General features: G+C 37.9%; 1 protein-coding gene across 5 annotated transcripts in view; it reads left to right on the forward strand.

Moving 5' to 3' along the window:
• Nucleotides 1-21,829, forward strand: part of sh3pxd2aa (SH3 and PX domains 2Aa) — a 131,109-nt gene that overhangs the window by 40,022 nt on the left and 69,258 nt on the right. For all 5 annotated transcript variants that reach the window (XM_053477687.1, XM_053477688.1, XM_053477692.1 and 2 more), the window contains exons 3-4: nucleotides 7,646-7,721; nucleotides 14,795-14,871. In XM_053477687.1, the coding sequence (XP_053333662.1) occupies nucleotides 7,646-7,721; nucleotides 14,795-14,871 (153 nt within the window). The remainder of the gene's footprint in view (nucleotides 1-7,645; nucleotides 7,722-14,794; nucleotides 14,872-21,829) is intronic.

Genomic DNA, 21,829 nt, shown 5'->3' on the forward strand with positions numbered 1-21,829 from the left:
TGCATTGACTTGCACTGTTAACTGTGGGACCTTATATAGACAGATGTGTGTCTTTCCAAATCAACTGAATTTACATAAACAGTACAATTTAACTGAAAAAAAAAAATCCCACCAAAATCTTCTTTTAACTTTTAGGAGAAGGAATTAAGGAATTGTGGAATTGAGCAGTCACATTCGAACTCATGGTAAATAGTTTTCAGGTCACGCTTGTCATCAATTAAAATGGCCTCTGATAAACCCCAAATAAAGCTTAGCTGTTCCAGTAGGATTTTCCTGACATTTACTTAGTTGCATCTTACAGCAAAAGCCATGGTCTGCAAAGAGCTTAGAAAGCATCAAAGGGATCTAACTATTGAAAGGTATCAGTAAGGAGAAGGGTATAAAAGGATTTTAAGGTGTTAAAAAAAACCCTACCATGGAACACAGTGAAGAAGTGGAAACAATATGGCACAACAGTGACATTTATAAGAACTGGATGTCTCTCCAAAATTAATGAAAAAACTGGTAAGGAAGGCTGCCAAGATGCCTACAGTACAGCATCAGTAGAGGAGTTGCAGGAATTTCTGGCAAGTACTGGTTGTGTACTACATGTGACAACAATCGCCGTATTCTTTATGTCTGGGCCATTGGGAAGGGTGGCTTTATGGAAGCCTTTTCTTACAATGAAAAAACATCAAAGCCTGGCTAATTGTATCAAAAACATACAATAATCACCTCACACCGTGTGAAATATGTATTATAGTCTAATGTAACAAAGGTTGGATTTTTTGTCCATAATTCCCCATGGTTACAGTACTGTGCGAAAGTCTTGAGCCCCCTCTCATTCCTCAAGACTCAGACTTGCTTGTATTTTTAATGTGGTCTTGAGAAATAGTTCTCCATTCTATAGTAGACAAATAGTTATCTTATTTTTGGCTCTCATTTTCTGTCCAGTCCCCGTACCTGACCAGTTTCAGTTTGTTAAGCAAACTTAATCGGTATATTGGGGATGCTGAACACTAAGTGGTTGGAATAAACAAGAGGGGAAATGAGGTTGCTGCAGAGATTGTTACATAAACGATTTCAAACTGTATCTTTAGGCATTTGTGGACAAAGCGAACATCCAAATCGACAAAACAATGGCTTCACCAGAAGAAGATAACAGTTTTAAAAAGCCCAGACCTTACTCCAGTTGAAAATCTATGGGGTGAACTAAAGACGGCTGTGCACAGGAGACGCCCTTGCAATCTGACAGATTTGGAGTGCTTTTTCCAAAGAAGAGCGGGCGAAAAAATGGCCATTCGGATAGACTCCTACCCAGTTTTGTATTGATTTATGGGTGTTATTTCTTTATTACTCTCATTTATTTCTATATTTTTTTAAGGTTTATTGATCACATTAAAGGTTTATGCATAAAATGGGTTTGAAAAAACAAACAAGATTCCAACAATCGTAAAAACAAAACCCAAATGCACGTTTATGGATACCATCTTACTTTGCGTTAGTGGATACTCATATGTCTGCTTCCAAAACACTGAATTATTATAATCTCCAATTAAACAAGCCATCCGACCACATGTGATAAGTTTTCCTTAAACAAAGACTTCTTCCATGTGTGGTAATGCTTTGTTGTTTAAAGATCAGACGCAACACATCACCAGAACTGCAATTACTGTAGTGAAGTGACAGAATATAACAGGCATTTTTAGGACCACACTGAAAAGCGACTTACACAAAAGCGAATAGTAACACTGGACTAGCTACACACGCGTGTAGTATGTCTGCGTGTGTTTCTCCAGTTCCACAATTACTCAAATTTCAATTACTCTGCCTTGCTAAGCGCCAAGACCGAATGTCACAAATGGTCTGTTTATTTTTGGGGGAAGCTGTTCGGCAAGGCAAGCAGAAATAGTGAAAATAAAGCATGTACGTGTGATAGAGAGCGCAGGAGAGCAGACCACACATCTGGACAGAGGTAGAACCAGGTGAACAAACACGCTTATAGGCCTAGAGAGTGAATATGTGTGTGTGTTCAAAAGAGAAGAGAGAGAGAAAGAGAGAGAGAGCGATTTCACAAAAACCCTACCTCAGCTTTATTGTTGTTTCTCATCCGTCGTTCTGTCTCTCTTTCTCTCTTTCAACCTCTTCCCCATGGACACCCAGCGGGAAATTTTTGATTGTCAAAAACGCTGTGTTGACATTACGGACTTTGGGACAACGTTGTTTTAAGATTGCTTTTGAAAGTTAGAATTACTTTGATGATAAACAATATAGCGACACATACTACACGATACATAGCAACAACCACCAGCAGCAATTTGCTGAAATATTACATTTGAAAAGGTAAAAAACATCTGATAACTGTTCAGTGAAAAAGAGAGGTTACATTACAGCACTTAGAGACGTGTGACATAAGACACGTGCGCCATGTGCACGAAGCTTTTATGTCCGTCCCAATCTCAGATCGGAATTCTAAACCCTGTTAGAAACTTTTTTTGTGCATAATTGTCCCACTTGATGACACAAATGATTCGGATCCTCAAAGTAATTTTAATATCACACAAAGATAACCCGAGTAAATGCAAAATTTATTTCTTCAATGATGATTTCATTTATTAAGGGAAAAAATCTGTCTAAACCTACCTGGCCCTATGTGGAAAAGTAATTGCCCCCTAAACCTACAGTAATAAGTGGTTGTGCCACCCTTGGCAGCAACAACTGTCAGTCGTTTGTAATAAGAAGCAAGGAGTCTTACACACTGCTGTGGAGGAATTTTGGTCCACCCTACTTTGCAGAATTGTTTTAATTCAGCTACATTGGAGGGTTTTTGAGTATAAACAACCTGTTAAAGGATCTCAATCGGATTTAAGTCCGGACTTTAACTAGGCTAAAGTTTCACATTCTTATTTTTGTCTTTTTGAGCCATTTGACTTGCGGGTGTTTAAGATAATTGACCTGCTGAATACCCCAAGTGCGTCTGAGCTTGAGCTCACAAACTCATAGCAGGACTTTCTCCTTCAGGATTTTCTGGTAGAGCGTAGAATTCATGGTTCCATCAATTATGGAACCATCGTTCAGAACCTGAACTTACATACTGTAGCAGCCCCAGGGCATCACACTACCACCACCATGTTTGACTGTTGGTATATATATATATGCTGTGTAAGTTTTACACAAGATGTAATCAAATGTTTTTTGGCAAATGTGAGACGAGCAGTGGCTTTCTCTTTTGACCCATCCCATGGAATCTTTTTTCTTTCATATTGTTGAATCATGAACACTGACCATAACTGAGACAGGTCTCACTCAGCGGATGGATGTTAATCAGCATAAATGCTTAAAGTAAGTGTTATAGTCTTGTTGTTTTGTGGTTGTATTTTCAGATGTTAAGTTTGGGTCATTTATTTAATGTTTTCACAAAGCCATTTTATCAAAGTCGTTCTTCATCAAAGTCTCATTGTGCCTACATTATCCTAACGGTTTGTGTCATCGCAATGTCATTACAGCTGTATTACAACCGTCATCCCATGTCGGAGTTCTTGCTGAGCAAGTGCATAAATTTGCCATCTGTGAGTTATCTAGTGATTAACATATGCAATAACAAGGAAACACATTATCCTGATGATTCCATATTACTCCTTATAACACTTCAAGAACATAACTTTCAGCACAGCAAAAAAAGGCTCTTTTATTTTTTTGGTTTAGCGAAACCGAACAGCAATTTTGTTAGCTGCCTCGCTGCCTTGAGGTGCCATTAGAGGCTTAGGAAAAGAACATTAAAATCCCATAAATTCACTCAAAACACCTTCAAAAGTTATTTGTGACAGTATCCTGCTGTTTGAAGTCATTTCTGTGCTCAGAATCCGTTGGCTGTTTCATCAGCGATTCTTCTTCATACAGCCTCCTCCTCTGACACGCGCTCTCGAAACATAAAACATCTCTCCAGCAGACACGACTATGAATATGACTAAGTGTTCATGGTGCAAAAAAACCCAGTCTCAGACAGGACCAGCTCGGAATCGAACATTCGTTTCTTTATTTGGAGTGCATGGGACTTGTTTATCAAAGTTTGTGTGTAAGAACCATCAGAAAATATATATCTATCAGACGTATACACATACAGTAGCAGTGTGCAGACATTCTAAACTGATGTGTTGTTGCATAAAGAAAATGTTCCAGCTGAAAAACAACTTAGATCATGTATTCTGACAAGGTTGATTTTCTTTCTCTTTCACTCATTTAATGTAGTAACTACTACGTGGAAATTGGTTGTTTCAAAAGTAGACACAATTTCAACGTTTTCCTGTTTTAAATAACTTTAAGATATTTAGCTTATTACAAAAACTTTGCATAAAGTAGCTTGTAGTCATGATTATACAATTTCTTCATACACAAACATTATGATACATCACTGTCTGTTTTATTATAATATATTCTATTTACACAAAGAGCGCATTTCAAAACCTTTACAGAGGTCAGAGGTTATTTTTATCAACCAATCACAGTCCTTAAATTACTGCATCATCTCTAGCAACGGGGTCAATCACACCTCCTCTCTAAGATAAAGGTTTTTGTACTTTTCTTACTCAGAGTTGCTCTAAGAAGTTTCCTAAATCACTTTTAGTCTAGGACTCCCAGCTAGGACTTTTTAAGCTAAGATAGGAGCTCACTCTGAGAGAATTTTAAGAAGCTTTGTGAATATGGGCCCTAAAAAAAAAGGTAAATTAGATTAGTTAAGTTAGATTTAATTTTGAAGTAACCATCATATTCACACACACACACATTGGATGACTTGCTACTTAAAACCCATGAAATGGGCTTAAAAACCTTCACACTGATTATCTGGTAAATATTCCTCAGAAAAGACTATTCCGACGTTTCCTAATAACTTTTAAATAGTGACTTTTAGTCCTTCAGGATCTGAATCTGAGAATAGAGTTTAGAATTTTTTATTTATTTATTTATTTTTGCAAAAGCAGCTCTGAAAAGCACTTTCTGGTTGAGAAAGCAGTCTGGTGTCAAATTTTTAACACACACATTGCTGTACTGTAGCTCTCTTAGTAGTTTAATTCAAAACACATATCTGTGCTGTTTCCATTGTGTCTGATTTGGGCAAATAAAATGATGATGAGATGAAGAAGGGTCTTGTCTCCTTATTGTTCCCCTGATGAATATTATGAAGATCAAGAATAACAGATGAAACTGAAGAGCGGGTTTATATATGAAAAAGGAAAACAAACAAAAAAAATTGCAAATTTTAAGAAGCAAAAAATTTTTACACTCTTGAGACTGATTAAACTGCTCAGGTGGCCTTGCAAGTCCTGCCTTCTGGACTGAAGTCGCATGTCCCCGTGCTTGGTGGATTTCATTCATGTACTCTGATTTCCTCCCACAGTCCACAAAACATGCAGAGTGGGCTATTGGCATTTCCAAATTTCCCATAGTGTCTGAGTGAGTGTGTGTGTCTGAGTGAGTGAGTGTGTGTGTCTGAGTGAGTGTGTGTGTGTGTGTGTGTGTGTGTGTGTGTGTGCCCTCTGAGGAATGCCCGTCTAGTGCCCTGAGTCCCCCCGGGATAGACTCAGTCTGAGCAGAGTGAGTGAGGGAGTGAGACTGACTGATTTTTCATAAAAGGTCCCTTTTTAAAAAGCAAATCAGTCGTCTCGTAGCACTGCATGTGACATGATGTAATGTATATTGTATAGAAAGTTGATGAACTTTACGAGCAACAATGGAACAAAGAAAAATTTGTCTAATAAATAAATGAAACTGATCATAAATAATGCTTTTCGGGTGTGCATCCAGATAAATGAGTGGACAAAAACATGTCACTGGGTTAGTAGGGTTCGTCTACTGCCCCTATGTTTTGTACAATATATTTCACTTCATGAATGTTCCTTTAAATCTCACTTAGGATACAACATTGAACCAGGCACTTATGCCTTCATGGGCAGATTTACAGTACAACAAACCATTATTTGACAGTCCTTGAAACAACAACGACGACAACACAAAAAATCTTTTGAGTATTATGAAAGCTGGTTTCGCTCTTCCTGGACGCACTGGTTTGCCTTTTTTTTTTCTTTTGTGCCTGAAACGAGGCAGCTTCCTTGTCTGGAGCGCTCCAAATGGGCAATTACGTGCAGGAGGATGAATATAATACGGCTGAAACGGCACCTTATGTGACAGAAGTTTGTGCTCAGTGGTGAATAATTTTATAAAATGGCCATTATGAGTTATTTCACAGAAGAACTTTGCAAACACACAGGCCTGTGCGTACACACCTCGTTACACGCACACTCATTAGCGGCGAGAGTAGGTGGTGTGGGCGCTAGGAGGGATGTGATTAATTGGTTGGGCGCGCACTCTGAGAGACCCGTCCACCGAATATACGAGACACGGTAGAGAGGCACTGCGCTGGTGGGTCATTCCTGAAATGATAAAAGAGGAGAAAGCAGGATGGCTTCGAATCTGATCCCGAAGCTTCATGCATCCTGTTTACTTCAGCTGTCAATATTTACAGCGTGTGTTATCAGTACTACAATTTGCAGTTTAGACTTTATAGATGGCTGTAGATTACTGAAAAAGTCGATTAAGGCTGCACAAGCAGTGCTTTTCTCTTTTTTCTTCTTCTTCTTTTTGTTGTGTCTCCCGCCTGCATATTGATAGGCGACACAAATAGGGGTTACTATGTGTCGTCTGGTGTCTTCGTCGGTCACCGTCACGCTTTTATTCCATCCTCTTAATCCATTCATGGCAATTTGTTCAAACTTTCACAAAATCTTTATTAAGAAGCATAAATGTGAATCACTATTTCATGCTATGATGCCGCTCTGATTAGCCGCCTCGCTAACCGAGTGGTCCATGGTGTGACTGCTATATCGTACAGTCCAGATACAACTAAAGAACTCGTGTACAACTCTAGTCAATGTAGAATCCTGTAGATGTACGATAGCTATTTCATTGTGTAGCTGGAACAAACTCCCTCTTAGCATTCGACATTGTACTGTAGCTCTGTGTCTAAGTTAATAACAGCTGCCAAGACTTTTTTTTTTATTATTATTAACATATCTAGTCTATGGTCAACTTTTACTGATTGATTAATTTTATTTTAGACTATATTCAATCTAATTAGCATGTGAGTGTGTGTATGTGTGCCACGCAATGTATCCAGGGTGTATCCCACCTCGTACCCTGAGGCTCCTACTGTAGGATATGTTACCTTGTATACAGAAGACGTACGGTATAGCGGTATAGATGGCGATGATTATATTTAACCTTGTTGATCTTGACTGTGTTCTGTTTGGTTTTTTGTTGATTTTGTTGATTTAATTCCTTACAGTACGTTTAAGGTTCTTGGGTGTTTAAAAGAGGCTTATAAATAAAATGTGTTATTATTATTGTTATTATTATTATTTTTATTATTATTATTATTATTGTTATTGCGTCCGTAATGTCCGTTGTGTCACACTTTTTTTTGTATCTGCAACTCTTAATAATCGTCATCCATTTGTGGGAATTTGACCAAACTTTTACAGAATCTTCATTATAAAGCTTTATTATAGATGAAACAATAAATTTGCAGACGACACACGCCTTTTTTTTTTACATAAATGTTTGCTTTTATCTTGTCATAGTCTTGATTGTGTACTTCTTTTCTTTTCCCCAGATGCAACTTCTCGACAAGTTCCCAATCGAGGGAGGGCAGAAAGACCCCAAAAAGCGCATCATCCCTTTTCTTCCAGGTGAGACCAGACACCTCCTTTTGCTTATTCTTTTTTGTCATCTTCCATCATCCCTCCATCCCCCCTAAAAATCCGCACAGGCAGTGACAAATGCAGGCTGCCAGCAATACTGTCTGTCCACGGTACGTCATTTGAATTGTTGGCTAGCACCCTCTCTTTTTTTTTTAATCCCATGGCTTGCTAAGACCCACACACTCACACACACTCACACAAAAAACGCACGCAGTCTGTGTGTCAAAGAATCGTTAGAAGAAGCATAGGAGAGCGATGAATAATGCAGCAGAGAGAAAGAGATGTTTTTTTTTTTTTTTAAGCCTTGCTGACTCGGCACCTCTCTCATCTTCTAGTCTCCAGTCTTTTTCTTCTGTCTTCTGTCCGCCTGCAGTTGCTTATGTCTCTAAAAAGCCTCCATCCGAGCACATCGATTTTACATACGGCAGGACACAATCACTCCCAGGACAGCTGTTTGAATCTCTTTGGTAATTCCTGTATATTAATCTGTCTTGCAGGAGTGCATTTTTTGGTTTGCGGTACTGCTTTGCACTCGGTATTCTAATCAAATAAATGCACAAAAATTTTATATTCTTTTAGGTAGTTAAAACAGGAAAGTTTAAGATGGCAGTATTAGAGTTTTAAACATGGAAAAGTGTTAGATTAAAGTGGTCGAGTTATTTATCAACACTATAAGTTGGGGTTCCATCAGTCCCAGTGAATAAGGCGTGGCCTGTCAGTTCCGTTAATAATAAATGTGCCGTCTTAGTGCCTGTCTGTCTAAATGGAGGGGGCGTGGCCTCTGTCTCTGTCAGTTCTGTTATCAGAGGCGTGTGTACTGTGAGGAAGGTGTCGGCGCTATACCTGTCAGTCGCAGTAAAGGAGGCACAGGAGCTTTGTTCTTGTCACGTCCAGTCAGTGGAGGAGACATGACCCGTATGGATCTAGGACAAATATAAAAAGGAGGCGTGGCTTCTTTAGTGTTCGCGCTTGTCAGTCCCTAGTTGCAAAGGCGGTGAAGAAGAAACCGGTGTCTGTGCCTGTCAAGTGTTGATGAAAAAGGTGTGGGCTCTGTGTCTTTCATTCTGTTTGTCTCTGTGTTTGTCAGATCCAATGGAGTAAATGTATCCTTCACTAAATTGACGACTGTCCAGATGAGTTTCACATTGTCCCAGAACTCCTTCTGAGCATTTCGAGTATTCATTTCGGAAGACATACAGTACAGTTCACGTTACAAACCACATTGCTCAATTTCGATTTTTCTGGTTAGATCGGATCCGCGCGCCATGGCGGTTCAGGTTCTCGGTTGAACATGTCATGAGTTTGTACGACCACTCATTGTGGATAAGATTTTTAAGGTCCATAAAAAGGAATGAAGCCAGACGACGCGGTTTAGCGTTTAATACCCAGCGATGATATGAAATCCTTGTGTTGCGGCCCAGAGGCAATAAGTCACATGAATCCGATCTGCCTGTTCTCATTCAAGTCTCATGATTATGTATCAGATATGTTTACATCAGTTTCATGCGTTCAGACAGCCCCAAGAAAATTCTCTGTCACATTAGGGTTAAAAATTGGAGATTTCAGGCTGGTAATGTTAACTTAGCTGTACAGTAGTTTTAAGCTGCATACAGGATAGGGAAATCTCTAGTGGTGTTACAGTAAGTGAGGCCTTCAGGTCTTGTTTAGATGTTTCAGATTCCTACTTCGGAATATCTTATTGACCTGACCATATGTAATTACATGCTTATGTGTCTCAGTGTGTTTCTCTGGTTAGAGTGCATTTTCCTGACTGTGCATTCTTTTGACCATGTCTGACATTGTGCCCGTGGTTGTGCTCGCAAGTTTATAATCTCAGCATTCAGCTCTACAAAAATAATCAGCCCATTAAACTCACATGACCCACTGATATGCCCTTACTTCATCTCATAGAGAGTTATGTAGCAGTACTTACTTCCTTTATTCAGCAAAGATTCCCACGCTTCAACTCTGGACTAAAATAGTTTCATCAGTACCATCTCACTCATCTTCATTTAGATCTCCGACTAGCTGCGCCGACCATATGGTATAACTCTGTTATCAACTGTGTTATACTTTAGGTGCATTGCATTCCAAAACATAAGGGTCTTTATGCCTGATGATTGAGAAGCACATGATCTCTAAGTTCTCACCGGGATAATAAAAAGCAACCAAGAATTTAGCAGCAGAACTAATAGACACCTCACATTCACACTAGATGTTTAAATAGAATGGAGCTGTACTGTATGTATGGTGTTGAGGATCGCAGGAAGCCTGGAGTCTATGCCATGGGACTTGCCAATCCATCACAGGGCACATGCCCACACACCCACTCACACATCACAGGCAAGTTTTTGGAAAAGCCACACCGTAAATCCGAATAAGTTGGCAACCCCCCAAAAAATGAGGTAATCAGGTACATAAAATCTTTTAATTAAGGATGTTTTGAATTTTAATTAAACAGAACTATCAGTTTTTAAGTTTGTTATACTCATTCATATTAATCATTTTTTATTTGCATTAATGAGTAGCCTAACTCATACTATTTAAAAGTAATTATCTTTTTTTTTAGTTGTTGCAAATCAATGAAATTTCCCCTGCTCTCGGCAATGGGTCGCCACAGTGGACCATCCGGTCCACACACAAGCTTGGCACAGGTCTTACACCAGATGCCCTTCATAAAGCAGCCCTCCCATTTTATCTGGGCTTGGGACAGGCACTTCATCCAGTGGCTGAGAATCGAACCTGGGCCGTTCATGTGGCAGGCGAAACACCTACCACTGAGCCACCAGTGCCCTGTTACAAATCAAATAAGTAGTTGTCTTTATTTTTCTTCAATTTAAATCTGAAAGTACAAAATCTATGAATATTAATACTAAAACTAATAGGAATTCAGGATTCATATCCAAACTTCAAAAACTGAACAATTTATGCTAGTAAAGTAGTTGGTTCAAATTTAAGATTGATATTTGCCAGAAATCTTCCTTTCTTACCTCCTAAAAAGTAGGTAGCAAAAAGTTGGGCCTACGTTTTCTTCCGCCTCTAAACACATTCTATTCATAACTCTAGAGAGCACCAAACTGTCGACAATCAGATGACATCAATTAAAATCATCAACTTTAGGGTCCCCAGATTTGTAAAGATTATACTTACAGCATCATGCAAGGACAGACCAAACCACCATCGTGATCAAAACAATTCAATGTGGGCAGTTTACACTGTAAGCCAAAATAAGTTGGCAAAACTGAAAAGATTTAAGGTAATCAGTTACATAAAAATTTTTAAGTAATAATGTTTCCAGTTTTGAGTAAATGGAACTATGAGTTTTTGAGTTTGTTGTACTCATTCATATTAATCGTTCTTTGCTTGCATTATTGAGTAGCCTAACTCATTTGTAAATCAACTCAAATAATTTGTTGTTGGTCTTTCAGCTGCTCCCAGCAATTGGTCGCCACAGTAGACAATCGTTCCGCACACAAGCTTGGCACAGGTTTTACACCAGATGACAAAAAATCACTAGTCTTAAAGATTTTGAGTTGGTGGAACTTTAAGGTGACAGTTAGTGTTACTTAAGTACTTACAGATACTAAAAATATCAAATTCATTCAGCTAACTTGAAAAGTGTAATTTCTACAAACTCAAGATCTAAATACTTATCAAGGTCTATTGATTTAAATTAATCGTAATTATTTACATTAACAGTACTCAATATGTTTAATTACTTTATGCATTAGGGTTTACAGTGCAGTTAGCCTAATCTGCATGTCTTTGGACTGTGGGAGAACACGAAAGCCCCCCACATACAAAATCCTGAACCCTCTACTCCGGTGGTGTGAGGCCACAGTATTACGCCACCATGAGTAGTACATTTTTAAAACGATAATACAAGTAAGAGTTGAAAAACCATACAACACAAGCAATAATCGAATTAGCACAGTTTGGCATCAACAAATAAAAATAAGTGATAGAGCTGTGTGATTTAATCAGTTATGCAGTTCAATCAGTCTTTTATTTTTAGACTTACTCACTCATCATCTATATAGCTTTATCCTTTTAACACACATTTACACACTACGGGCAATTCGGGAACACCAATTAGCCTAATCTGCATGTCTTTGGACTGTGGGAGGAAACCAGAGAACCCTGGAGAAAACCCACCAAGCAAGGGAAGAACATGCAAACTCCATGCACACAGAACCTGAGAAGGGAATCGAACCCGTACCCTGGAGGTGCGAGGCGACTGGGATAATCACTAAGCTACCGTGCTGCCGTCACTTTGTATGAGACATGATATTTAAAAAATCAACAATAGTAAGACATACAGTCCATCTGCTTGAGACAAATCAGAAAACCAACATTAAGTCCTATTGAATCAAATTGAACTGAAAACCAAATTAAATTAAATTGACAGACTACCTACAGTATGATACACAGATATAGTATCAGAGAGTACAGTACATAGGGAAAGTGATACAGGGCTTAATACAGAACAGGGTAGTTTATCTATGAGGGGATGGGCTAGAGACAGGACCAAAACCAAAACAGAGGCAATAGTCAAAATATAAAGCAGGAAACATACAGGAACACTGAGCACACCTGGGGTTTGGCGCAGTGACGTGTTAGGACCCACTCTGTCTCTCCCACAGTTTCTATTTATGTCCTCTTTCTGATGGATGGATAGCTCATCTGGCCTTGTTCAAACTCATATGCAACCTTGAAGGTTTATGTATCACACACACATGAAAACAACGTATCTCTCTTCCTTTCCTCAGCCGCATACCCAATTTAATAAGGCTTGACACCCACATTGATAAACAATATCATAAAATGCCCCATGCTGGTCCGTGGCGTTAAAGTCAATGAGTCGTGTGCACAAGAAACCATGTCACCCAGCACAACACAATATGCTGACTTTGAAATGACTTACAATTCATTTGCTTTTCATAAAAAAATGTATATCTTTGCACCGTCGCATCCTCCAAACGTCCTAAAAACAGCATCCATGGTTCTTGGATTACCTGCTTAATCTGATCAAAGAACCATCTTTCTGTTTTATTTTAAATCTCATATAATGTAATAAAACTGAGCTAAAAGAGGAAGCTGACCTAAGATTATTTTGTCGAATTTGAATACATTTTGTTTTGTATCATATTGCAAATATTGGGTTATGGCCACTGGAGTAGGAAAAGCCTTAAATAAGAAGGGATAAAGGGATTAGAGGAGTTTTAACTCTAGCCAAATCTTCAAATTTGATCATGCTGACAGGGAAATGTTGGTTATTGGTGATCAAAGTTAAGCAGGTTCTGGTCCAATGATCAGGCAGTTGTTGATTAGCTTTCTGTGAATTTTTTTTTTACACATATCATTTATACCACAGTACTGTGCAGAAGTCTGGATCCACCCCTTATTTCGGTATATTTCTCTTCTAAAGAGCGAGACGTTTTTGTATTTTAGTGTAGTTTTGAGGAAAAGTTTTCAAGGGTTCAGGAAGGAGCTTTTTGTCCTCTTATTTTCAGTCCAGTCCCTTTACCTGAGTAGTTTCTGAGGAATGTTTTTTGTTTGTTTGTTTGTTTGTTTGTTTGTTAAGTCATTCAAGCATAAAAAAGCATCCAACATGAACCAGTAAGAAGTACAGTCCGGAAGTGGGCTTGTATTCCAAAGCACTCGGAAACCAAATTAAATTTTCCCATAAGAAATAATAGAGTTAAAAATGTTATTCGTTCTACAGCCCAATAAAATAAATACATAAAAATAATTAATACAAAATAGGGTAAAAATAAAACAAATTAACCTGCACTTTACCTTTAAAAAAAGTAAAAATAAAACCTGACAGATAAGTGTTTCTGTTTACGCGTGCAGGCACTGCGTATGTCTGTGTGTGTGTGTATATGTGTGTAATGTGCGTGGACACACACACACACACACATTAACAAAGAGACTGTTTTATCAGAAAAATTAGCAAGCAACATCGCTAATCACACCTGCGTGAGCGCATACTAACGGAATCACTGCTGTAAAGTAAAAAAAAACAAATTAACACACAAATCAACCTGCACTTTACCTTTGAAAAGAATTACGACAGAGCAAAGTTTCTGTGTAAGGCAGAGAGTGTGCGTCTGTATGTGTGTGGGAAGTCGAGAGGAGCAGGGGGTGGGAGAGGGGCTGTAGAGGCGAGAGAGAATGTGTGTGTGTGTGTGTGTGTTGGTGTGAGTGAAAGAGCACGGTGTCAAATTACGCGCGCACACACATTACAGACTGATACAGAGAGGGAGAGAAAAAACGGATCTTTACCCTCTAATGAGACTTGCTTTTGCTTTATATGCGTGCACACACGTGTGTTATAATAAACAAGACACGAGTGCTGTACACACACGCTTACAAACACAAAATAAAATATGTTTCACACACACACACACACACACACACGTGATCACAGTGTTATAATAAACAGTACACGCGTGCACGAATGTTAATTACCTACAAGTCAGCAGTGCAAGAGAGAGAAAAACCATTGGCTCAGTTGTGATCACATGACGCTCAGTGTCAAAACAAGAAGAGCATGTGTGATACATGAAACCAAGACAACGCTCGTTTTTCAAGTCAAAATTCATTAATTTAACCGTGTTACTCTAGATGATGATAGATGATCAGGCTGGTGATTAGTATACTGGTGATGCTGAATGTAGAGTAGTTGGAACAGAAAAGAGGGGAAATGAGGTTCCCCTCTTTGAGGTTCTACATCATTTATTTTAGTTTAATATAAAGAAATAAGGGGACTCAAGACTTTTGCACAGTCCTATATATATCAGCGCCTTGTGTTACCGGAGGCGATGGCTTTTTGTAGGTCTTAACATGCTCAAAAAACACAGATTGTGTTGGGCGTCAGGATCGTGATGGCGCAGGGTGCTTGGGCCCACTCATCATTGGTTGCAACTATATTTTACTTTAGTATGAAGACATATGGGGACTCAAGACTTTTGCACAAAGTATATCAATGCTACACAAGATGTCTTGTGTTATTTTTAACTTATTCATTTTCTTGTTGCATCTTTTTCCTCATTTAGGTAAAATCCTGTTTCGACGGAGTCATGTACGAGACGTGGCTATGAAGAGACTGCGCTTTATAGATGACTATTGTAGGGTGAGTCTCGCCTTCTACTTAGATATTAAAATGTTTTTACAATGGTTATTCACATTAAATGTTTTAGATATTTACATATTGCACATTCTGAGTGCTTGTGTGTTGCTAGGAGGCCTCCCATATCATGAGATCCCTCAGGGTTAGGTAATAGGTCTTATGAAAGAAAATACAAAAGCAACAGTTCATTCAAATGTCTTTTCAACAAAATGTCAGATAAAAGTATTTATTTTTGTAACTATATTGGATTTTAACACTTGCTATGTTCAATGACGTTTGGTGTTTTTATAATCTCATTAAAAGTGATACGTTTCTATCGTGCTTGCGAAATGTATGTATTATTAATGTTAAAGATTACATTTACATAAGCTTTTTATATGTTTATTTCGTAGTGAGATGGCTCTTACGTCTTTCATTTTCAGTGTTTTATTTTTACTTACAAATTTTTTTTGTCCGTTCCCACTGTTGCTTTTCTTTTCTAACTGCATATCAGCAGTTTTACGTGCATAAACACACCATTCCTTAACAAACACGTGCTAATGAAAACCAGCTGCTAGAGGGGGGCGATGGAAAAGAGGATGGGAAAGTTTGGGAAGCTAGACTCTCTGGTAACAAGCTCCTTGTCATCCTCAGAGCGCTTGTAACACAGTTTATTACAGCGGTTCTCACACTTTCTGCAGCCAGTGATCCCTTTAGCTAAAAACATGGAACTGACAGAGTCATTTAATGATACTATAATTACTTAAATGTGTATAGTAGGGATAGGAATACCCAGGAACCACCCAATACAATATTATCAGGAATCAGCCAATAAGCACTTAATTTTTTACCGATAGGTTTGAGTTTTACTTCGTTGATTACTGATGATACAGTTCTCAAAAGTCTGGGACTTACTATTAATTAAATATTAATAGTTAATAATTAATAGTTAATAACTATTAATAATCACTTAACCAAGTCTCTTTGAAAGACCTCAGATTTGCAGTATGCAAAGTTTTTTTTAAAGCAAAGCCAAATGGGAGAACGTCTGCCATAAGCGTTAAATAATTTGGGGGTTGCAAATGCTGCAGCTAAATTTGAAGTCGATCCTCACTCAGCCACCTACAGTATAGCAAAAGTCTTTAAAAAGCTCGAGTCTGGCTCTGCAGAGAGTCAAAAAGTAAAATCATTATTACAAAAAAAAATAATAAGGAGAGAAATAAAGAGCAGTCGCCAGCTCTAGCCCGAGCAGCCAGGGTTTAACTTACTGTATCGCTCCGTGCATGCGGGCTGACAGTGAGGGACTTTTCGGCACGGCTGCACACATCCTGGATGATAAGAGGAATAGACTGTCTCTTAAAAATGCAGAAATTCAACTCAACTCAGCTCATCTTTATTCGTATAGCACTTTAACTACAAGAATGCCCCAAAGTGCTTCACATAAATAATAAAATAATATAGTAATCTCATAAAATAAAAGAAATAAAAACTAAATAATAATAATAAAATATAAATAAAATTTTATAAATAATATAAAAAAAGGGAACATATGTTCTCTTTTACGCGTAGGCGTTAACGCTGCCTGAGAAACCTCAAAATACAGAGCATTACAGTAATCAATGCGAATGGTGATGAAGGCGTGGACGGCTATTTCAAAAAGCGTAAAGGACAAAACAGGTTAAAGTTTTGCCAGTTGCTCTAACTGAAAGAAACTGGACCGAACCACAGCACTAATCTGTTTATCAAATTTAAGGCCATGGTCAAAAATAACCCCTAAATTCGACGCTGTGGGTTTAACATACTGCTCCAAATCTCCTAAATCCAGAGGTGGAACTCTATCCCTGGCACCCGGACCAAATACCAAAACCTCTCAAAAAGGGCTAACCATGCCTTTATGTCATCTAGACATGTTAACAGCACCTTAACAGAGTAGCCTTCCTTCTGTTTTAACGGGAGATAAATTTGACTGTCTTCTGCATAGCAGTAAAAGGAGATGCCATGATTTCTCAGGATATATTAGAGCGGCAACAAATACAACGAGAAAAAAAGGGGTCCAAGGATAATTCTAATATTTATAAAAAAATGCCTGCCCTTGCTGCTTACTAATGAGTAGTCGTGATTGGCTCACCAAACACAAGGTGACTGTTGCCTGTATGTGTTTATTTAAAAACGTTTGGTGCAGTTTTGATTTGTTCTTTATCGACATTGTAGCCTTGTTCCATGTGCTTTAACAAGTGATAAGTTTCTCCCCTTACCCCCACTTTGAGCATGTTCTATTCAATTTTTTTTTAGTTTCTTTATAATCTACATCAAATAATAAGGTAATAGAATAGGTTGCTTTTCAATAAATAAAAGTTTGGAATTTCGACACTTTCTCTTAATTATATTTGTGTGTAGTATGTTATATACGCCATCCATCCGTCGACAGTAGGAACCTTTGTAGACAAACTAGGGACTGTCCTTGCTTACTTGAGAGTGGTAACAATGGTAGTGACCATTGCATTTATTTCCATTTTACAACCGTGGTAGGACATTTACACACATTAGGTCCTACATTTACACACTAAGGGCAATTTGGGAACGCCAATTAGTCTAATCTGCATGTCTTTGGACTGTGGCAGGAAACCGGAAAACCCGGAGGAAACATGTTATGTACTGATTTTACTGCTATAAATAGTAAAGAATAAACAACGCTACACAATAAATTGGACACTTTAAGTGGCAGAACCCAATTACCCCCACACACCACTTCTGATTTCTATGAGCGGTGATTGGCCCCACAAACCATAATCGGAGCCCTTCTAATTATCATGATACTTACTAATAAATATCATGATTTTTTTGAGGCATGAATTTTGAGGCTAGTGTGGCGATGCATGAATAAAAAAAAAAAATCAAGATACACCACTTAATTGAAATTTCCCATCATCTCTAGTGTATGGTAGTAGTTTGTTTTTTTCATTAGTGCCATAAAGCTTCCTGTTTTTTCTTTTTTCTGGGTTATTGTGTCTAGGGTGTCATTCTATGGATAACATGAAGGGAATTTAAACATACTGTCAGAAATAATGAATAATAATAGATGTCATGGTGGGATGACATCACCCTTAAGGTCTATAACAGTATGACCTTAAATATTTCATTTCACCCCTACAACAGCTATCTAACAGATACACACTGTACTTACAGTATATAGTACTAGAAGTATAATATTACTGTGCTTTCACTGTAGCTTATAGCTGCGTTTAATGTTGCCGAATGTCTGTGAACCAAGTTCGTTTTAACAATCTGTCACCAGCCTCCAGTCAAAATCACAGCTTGGTGTCATACCAAAAGGACTTTCTAGCATCAAAGAACTTTAAAAGAATATCTTTACCTCTGGCTGTTACAAAGCGCTGAACACTGAACACTTTGTTCAGCACTGCGAGTTGTCTTTAAAAAATGTGATTACTGTCATACACTAAGCTGTTACTACTGAAAATGATAATGTGATAGAACAAATGCATTAATATACGTACATAAATAAGGACTACTGTCAGAGAAAATAAATTTATCAACATTTTGGACCAATCAGAATACAGAATTTAATGCACCTTATTGTACTATATTCTATATTCTTTAAAAAATATTCCTGTGCTGTTCCCGTATTTTCCATAATGCTGATTAGACAGGAACAGGACTGTACGCTCTCACAGTTAAGAAACACTGACGTCTTCCTGTAGCAAAGCTCTATTATAATGACTTCATACAAAACTATGTCCTTGCTTACTCGAGAAGCAGCACATTAGTGACTGATGCACGACAGCAGTTTGCTTTGAAGTTGTCGAAGAGGGCGATGTTTACCACCCATTTCCTGCATACTTTAATTAGACAAAAACGACCTCCATGTAATTGCGCGATGTTCTCGAGAAATGCATGCACTCAAGGGATTCCCCTTACAAGTGCATGTGTCTCTCACATGCTCTCTGTCGCTCTGCCCTCTTTTTCCCCTCTGGATAAATCATCACAAAAACAAGCAGTTCACTGAAAGTTTAGTTTTACTGCTTTATCTAATAAAAATAATAATAAAAACTAGTTATATGGTTTTATTTTATTATTTATGCATTAAGATGATGCATTATCTTTTTAGATGAAATGGGAAAAATGTTAAATAATGATTTCCATATTTAATAAAATTAACATTCCGATTAAATCTGGCAATATAATTATATCACTATTAACGATATACAAGAATGATTTACACCAAATCAGCCATAAGATTGGAACCACCAGCCTGATATTGTTGAGGTTTCTCTAAAACATAAGATCGTTTTAGTCCTGTAAGCGGCAAGGCGGGACCTTCATCAGTCAGACTTGTTCGTTCAATCAGCACATCCCACAGGCAGTCGATCAGATTGAGATCTGGGATCTAAGGAAGTTAGAGGCCAAATCAACAACTTAAACTCAAGGTTGTGTTGCTCAAACCATTTCTGAACAAGTTTTGCAGGGTGCACTATCCTGATAAAAAGGGGCACTGTCATTAGGGAATGCTGTTTCCATGAAGTTTAAAGGTAAGGGGTACAGTACATATCACATAATGGCAGGACCCAAGGTTTTCCCAACAGAATATTGCTCAAACCATTGCGCTACCTCTGCCAGCTTGCCTTCTTCCCTTCTTCCCATACTGGATTGCGGTGATAGTTCTTTCCTGGGTAATGCACATGTAACCAAGCCATCCAAATGATGACCAGGCCACCTTCTGACATTGTTCCATGGTCATGTTTAATGCTCATTGTAGGTGCTTTTGGCTGTGGACTTAAAAGGTTCAACACGGGTACCCTACACAGCCCCTATATGCAACAACACCTTTCTAAAATAGCCACCATTATCTTTTTCTTACAGTAGCGCTTCTGTGGGAAGTGTATTCAAGCCATATTACTCACACTTATTCAGGATGTACCCATTGACCTCCATTTTGCACACAGCAGAAGCGTTCTGTAAAATCGAGCAATCAATCTCTGGTTCAGAAGTAATTTGTCAGTGTGAAAACAAACCATGAATCAATTTTTCATTTCCATCTGGAAATCAGAGGTATGGACTCAAGTACTCAGGCCAAGTATGAAAGTTTGGTTGAATGTCGAAACAGCCCATTGAACCAACAGATATTACAATACTGTGAAGTCGTTATAAAATGTCACATATATAGTTATTTTTTTTTACAATCTCATTACTGAGTGCGGGAACTGAATGCCTCCCATCAATCACGAATAACAGCTGTATGTACAGTAACTGCATACTAATAAACTCAGATCAAGACGTGATGGGCTTTCTCCCTGCACACAGTCTCAGAAATTTGATTTACCTCTTTAGAATCAGGTGTTAAGAGATATCACACTGTTGTGATAAATAATAGCAGTTGTAGGCACGAGGGCATCAAAGCTGCGCTGATAATCATAAAAAACAGCACTTCCTCCTGTCTTGCTGTTAAGCAATATCACACACGAGGGAGTGCCGTTGTGATGAATATCAGAACCTCAAAAATATTTTTTTTACACAACAGTTCCCTTTGTTATCAACAGATTATGATTTCTTAAATTATTTAAACAGTTATTTTGCTTCACTAACCAATATCCTTCCGTGACTGCTAGAGCTGGCGACCGAAAGAGTAATTAACAGAGATGAAAGTAGTTTCGAACTCTTTCTGGTTCGTTCTAGCCAAAGAGAATAAACCATGGAGGTGGTAAATTTTGTTAGTTTCTTACTATATTTCCACTCATTCCATGTTAGAATATCAGCTCTATTAAGTTTCGAGTTCTTGGATAAAATCTTAAATATTGTTCAATGGAAAGCTAGTCACTACGCTATTAAGAGTAACTGTACTTCCAAATAATATTACTTAAATAGAAGTAAAAAGTAGTCATCCAAAATATTACTCAAGTAAAAGTTAAAAAGTATTCGGTAAAAAGATATTCAAGTACTGAGTAACTGTTTTAATTCGCAATGTCTGATTTATTAATGTTTTTAGAAATTATATATATATATAATTTTCTGAGATTGTGGATTTGGGGTTTTCATGAGCTGTAAGCCATAATCATTTCCATTATGACAAATCATGGCTTAAACTATCTTTGCATGTAATGAGTCTATCTCGTATATTATTTCAACCTTTCACCTAAGTTGCTTTACTGAAATAAACTTTTGCACGAAATTCAAATTTTTGGGGATGCATCATATTTGAGTAAAACTACTCATACTGTAGGAGTAAATGTTTTCCAAAAAGTAACTCATTTGCTCTAGCGGAGTAAATGTAACTCGTTAAAACCCACCTCTGGTGTTTACAGATGGATTTGGGACTCAGCCTTGTGTTAGAAGTTAGTTAACTTTTTAGCAATAAATAAACCAACACGGAATCAACCTACCTTCTGACGACTGACAGTTAGTGTAATTAACGATTGTAGAACACAGTGATGCAGTGCATATAGTTAAACCACTCAGTGATGGTATCGTCCATTATAACCACTCGTAAAAATCCTCTCATCCAATCAGATTGCTACAGTACTGTAGGTCAGAACTTATTGTTGTAAAAAAGTAAATAAAATAGTAATTGCGGCATGTGAAAGGTTCCAGTTATACAGTCACGGGAAGTTAATTTACATGTTCAATTTGACTCATTAGGGCTTGTTAGGTCAAAAATTGTCAATTCCAGAGCATGATATATTCGTTGACTTTTTAAACTTTATGTTAATACAAAGGCTCTTCTGAGGATCTGAAAATGATGACAATTGGTGCCTACAAAGGCTTCACTAATATATCACAGTGCCTCTAGCACACAATTCCCACCAACCGTGAGTGGATCTTAAACAAGCTATGTAAGCAGAACGAACCAAGAATTTCTCAATACCAGAGAGTAGAAAAGTAGAAACTGATACATTAAACAGGAGTAAAACGACGTCAAGGATGGCTACCAGAAATGTTTCGAAGCTGTGATCCCTTCTAAAGGTAACAT

The sequence above is a fragment of the Clarias gariepinus genome, chromosome 18 (assembly GCF_024256425.1).
Source record: "Clarias gariepinus isolate MV-2021 ecotype Netherlands chromosome 18, CGAR_prim_01v2, whole genome shotgun sequence".
In the NCBI taxonomy this organism is placed as follows: Eukaryota; Metazoa; Chordata; class Actinopteri; order Siluriformes; family Clariidae; genus Clarias; species Clarias gariepinus.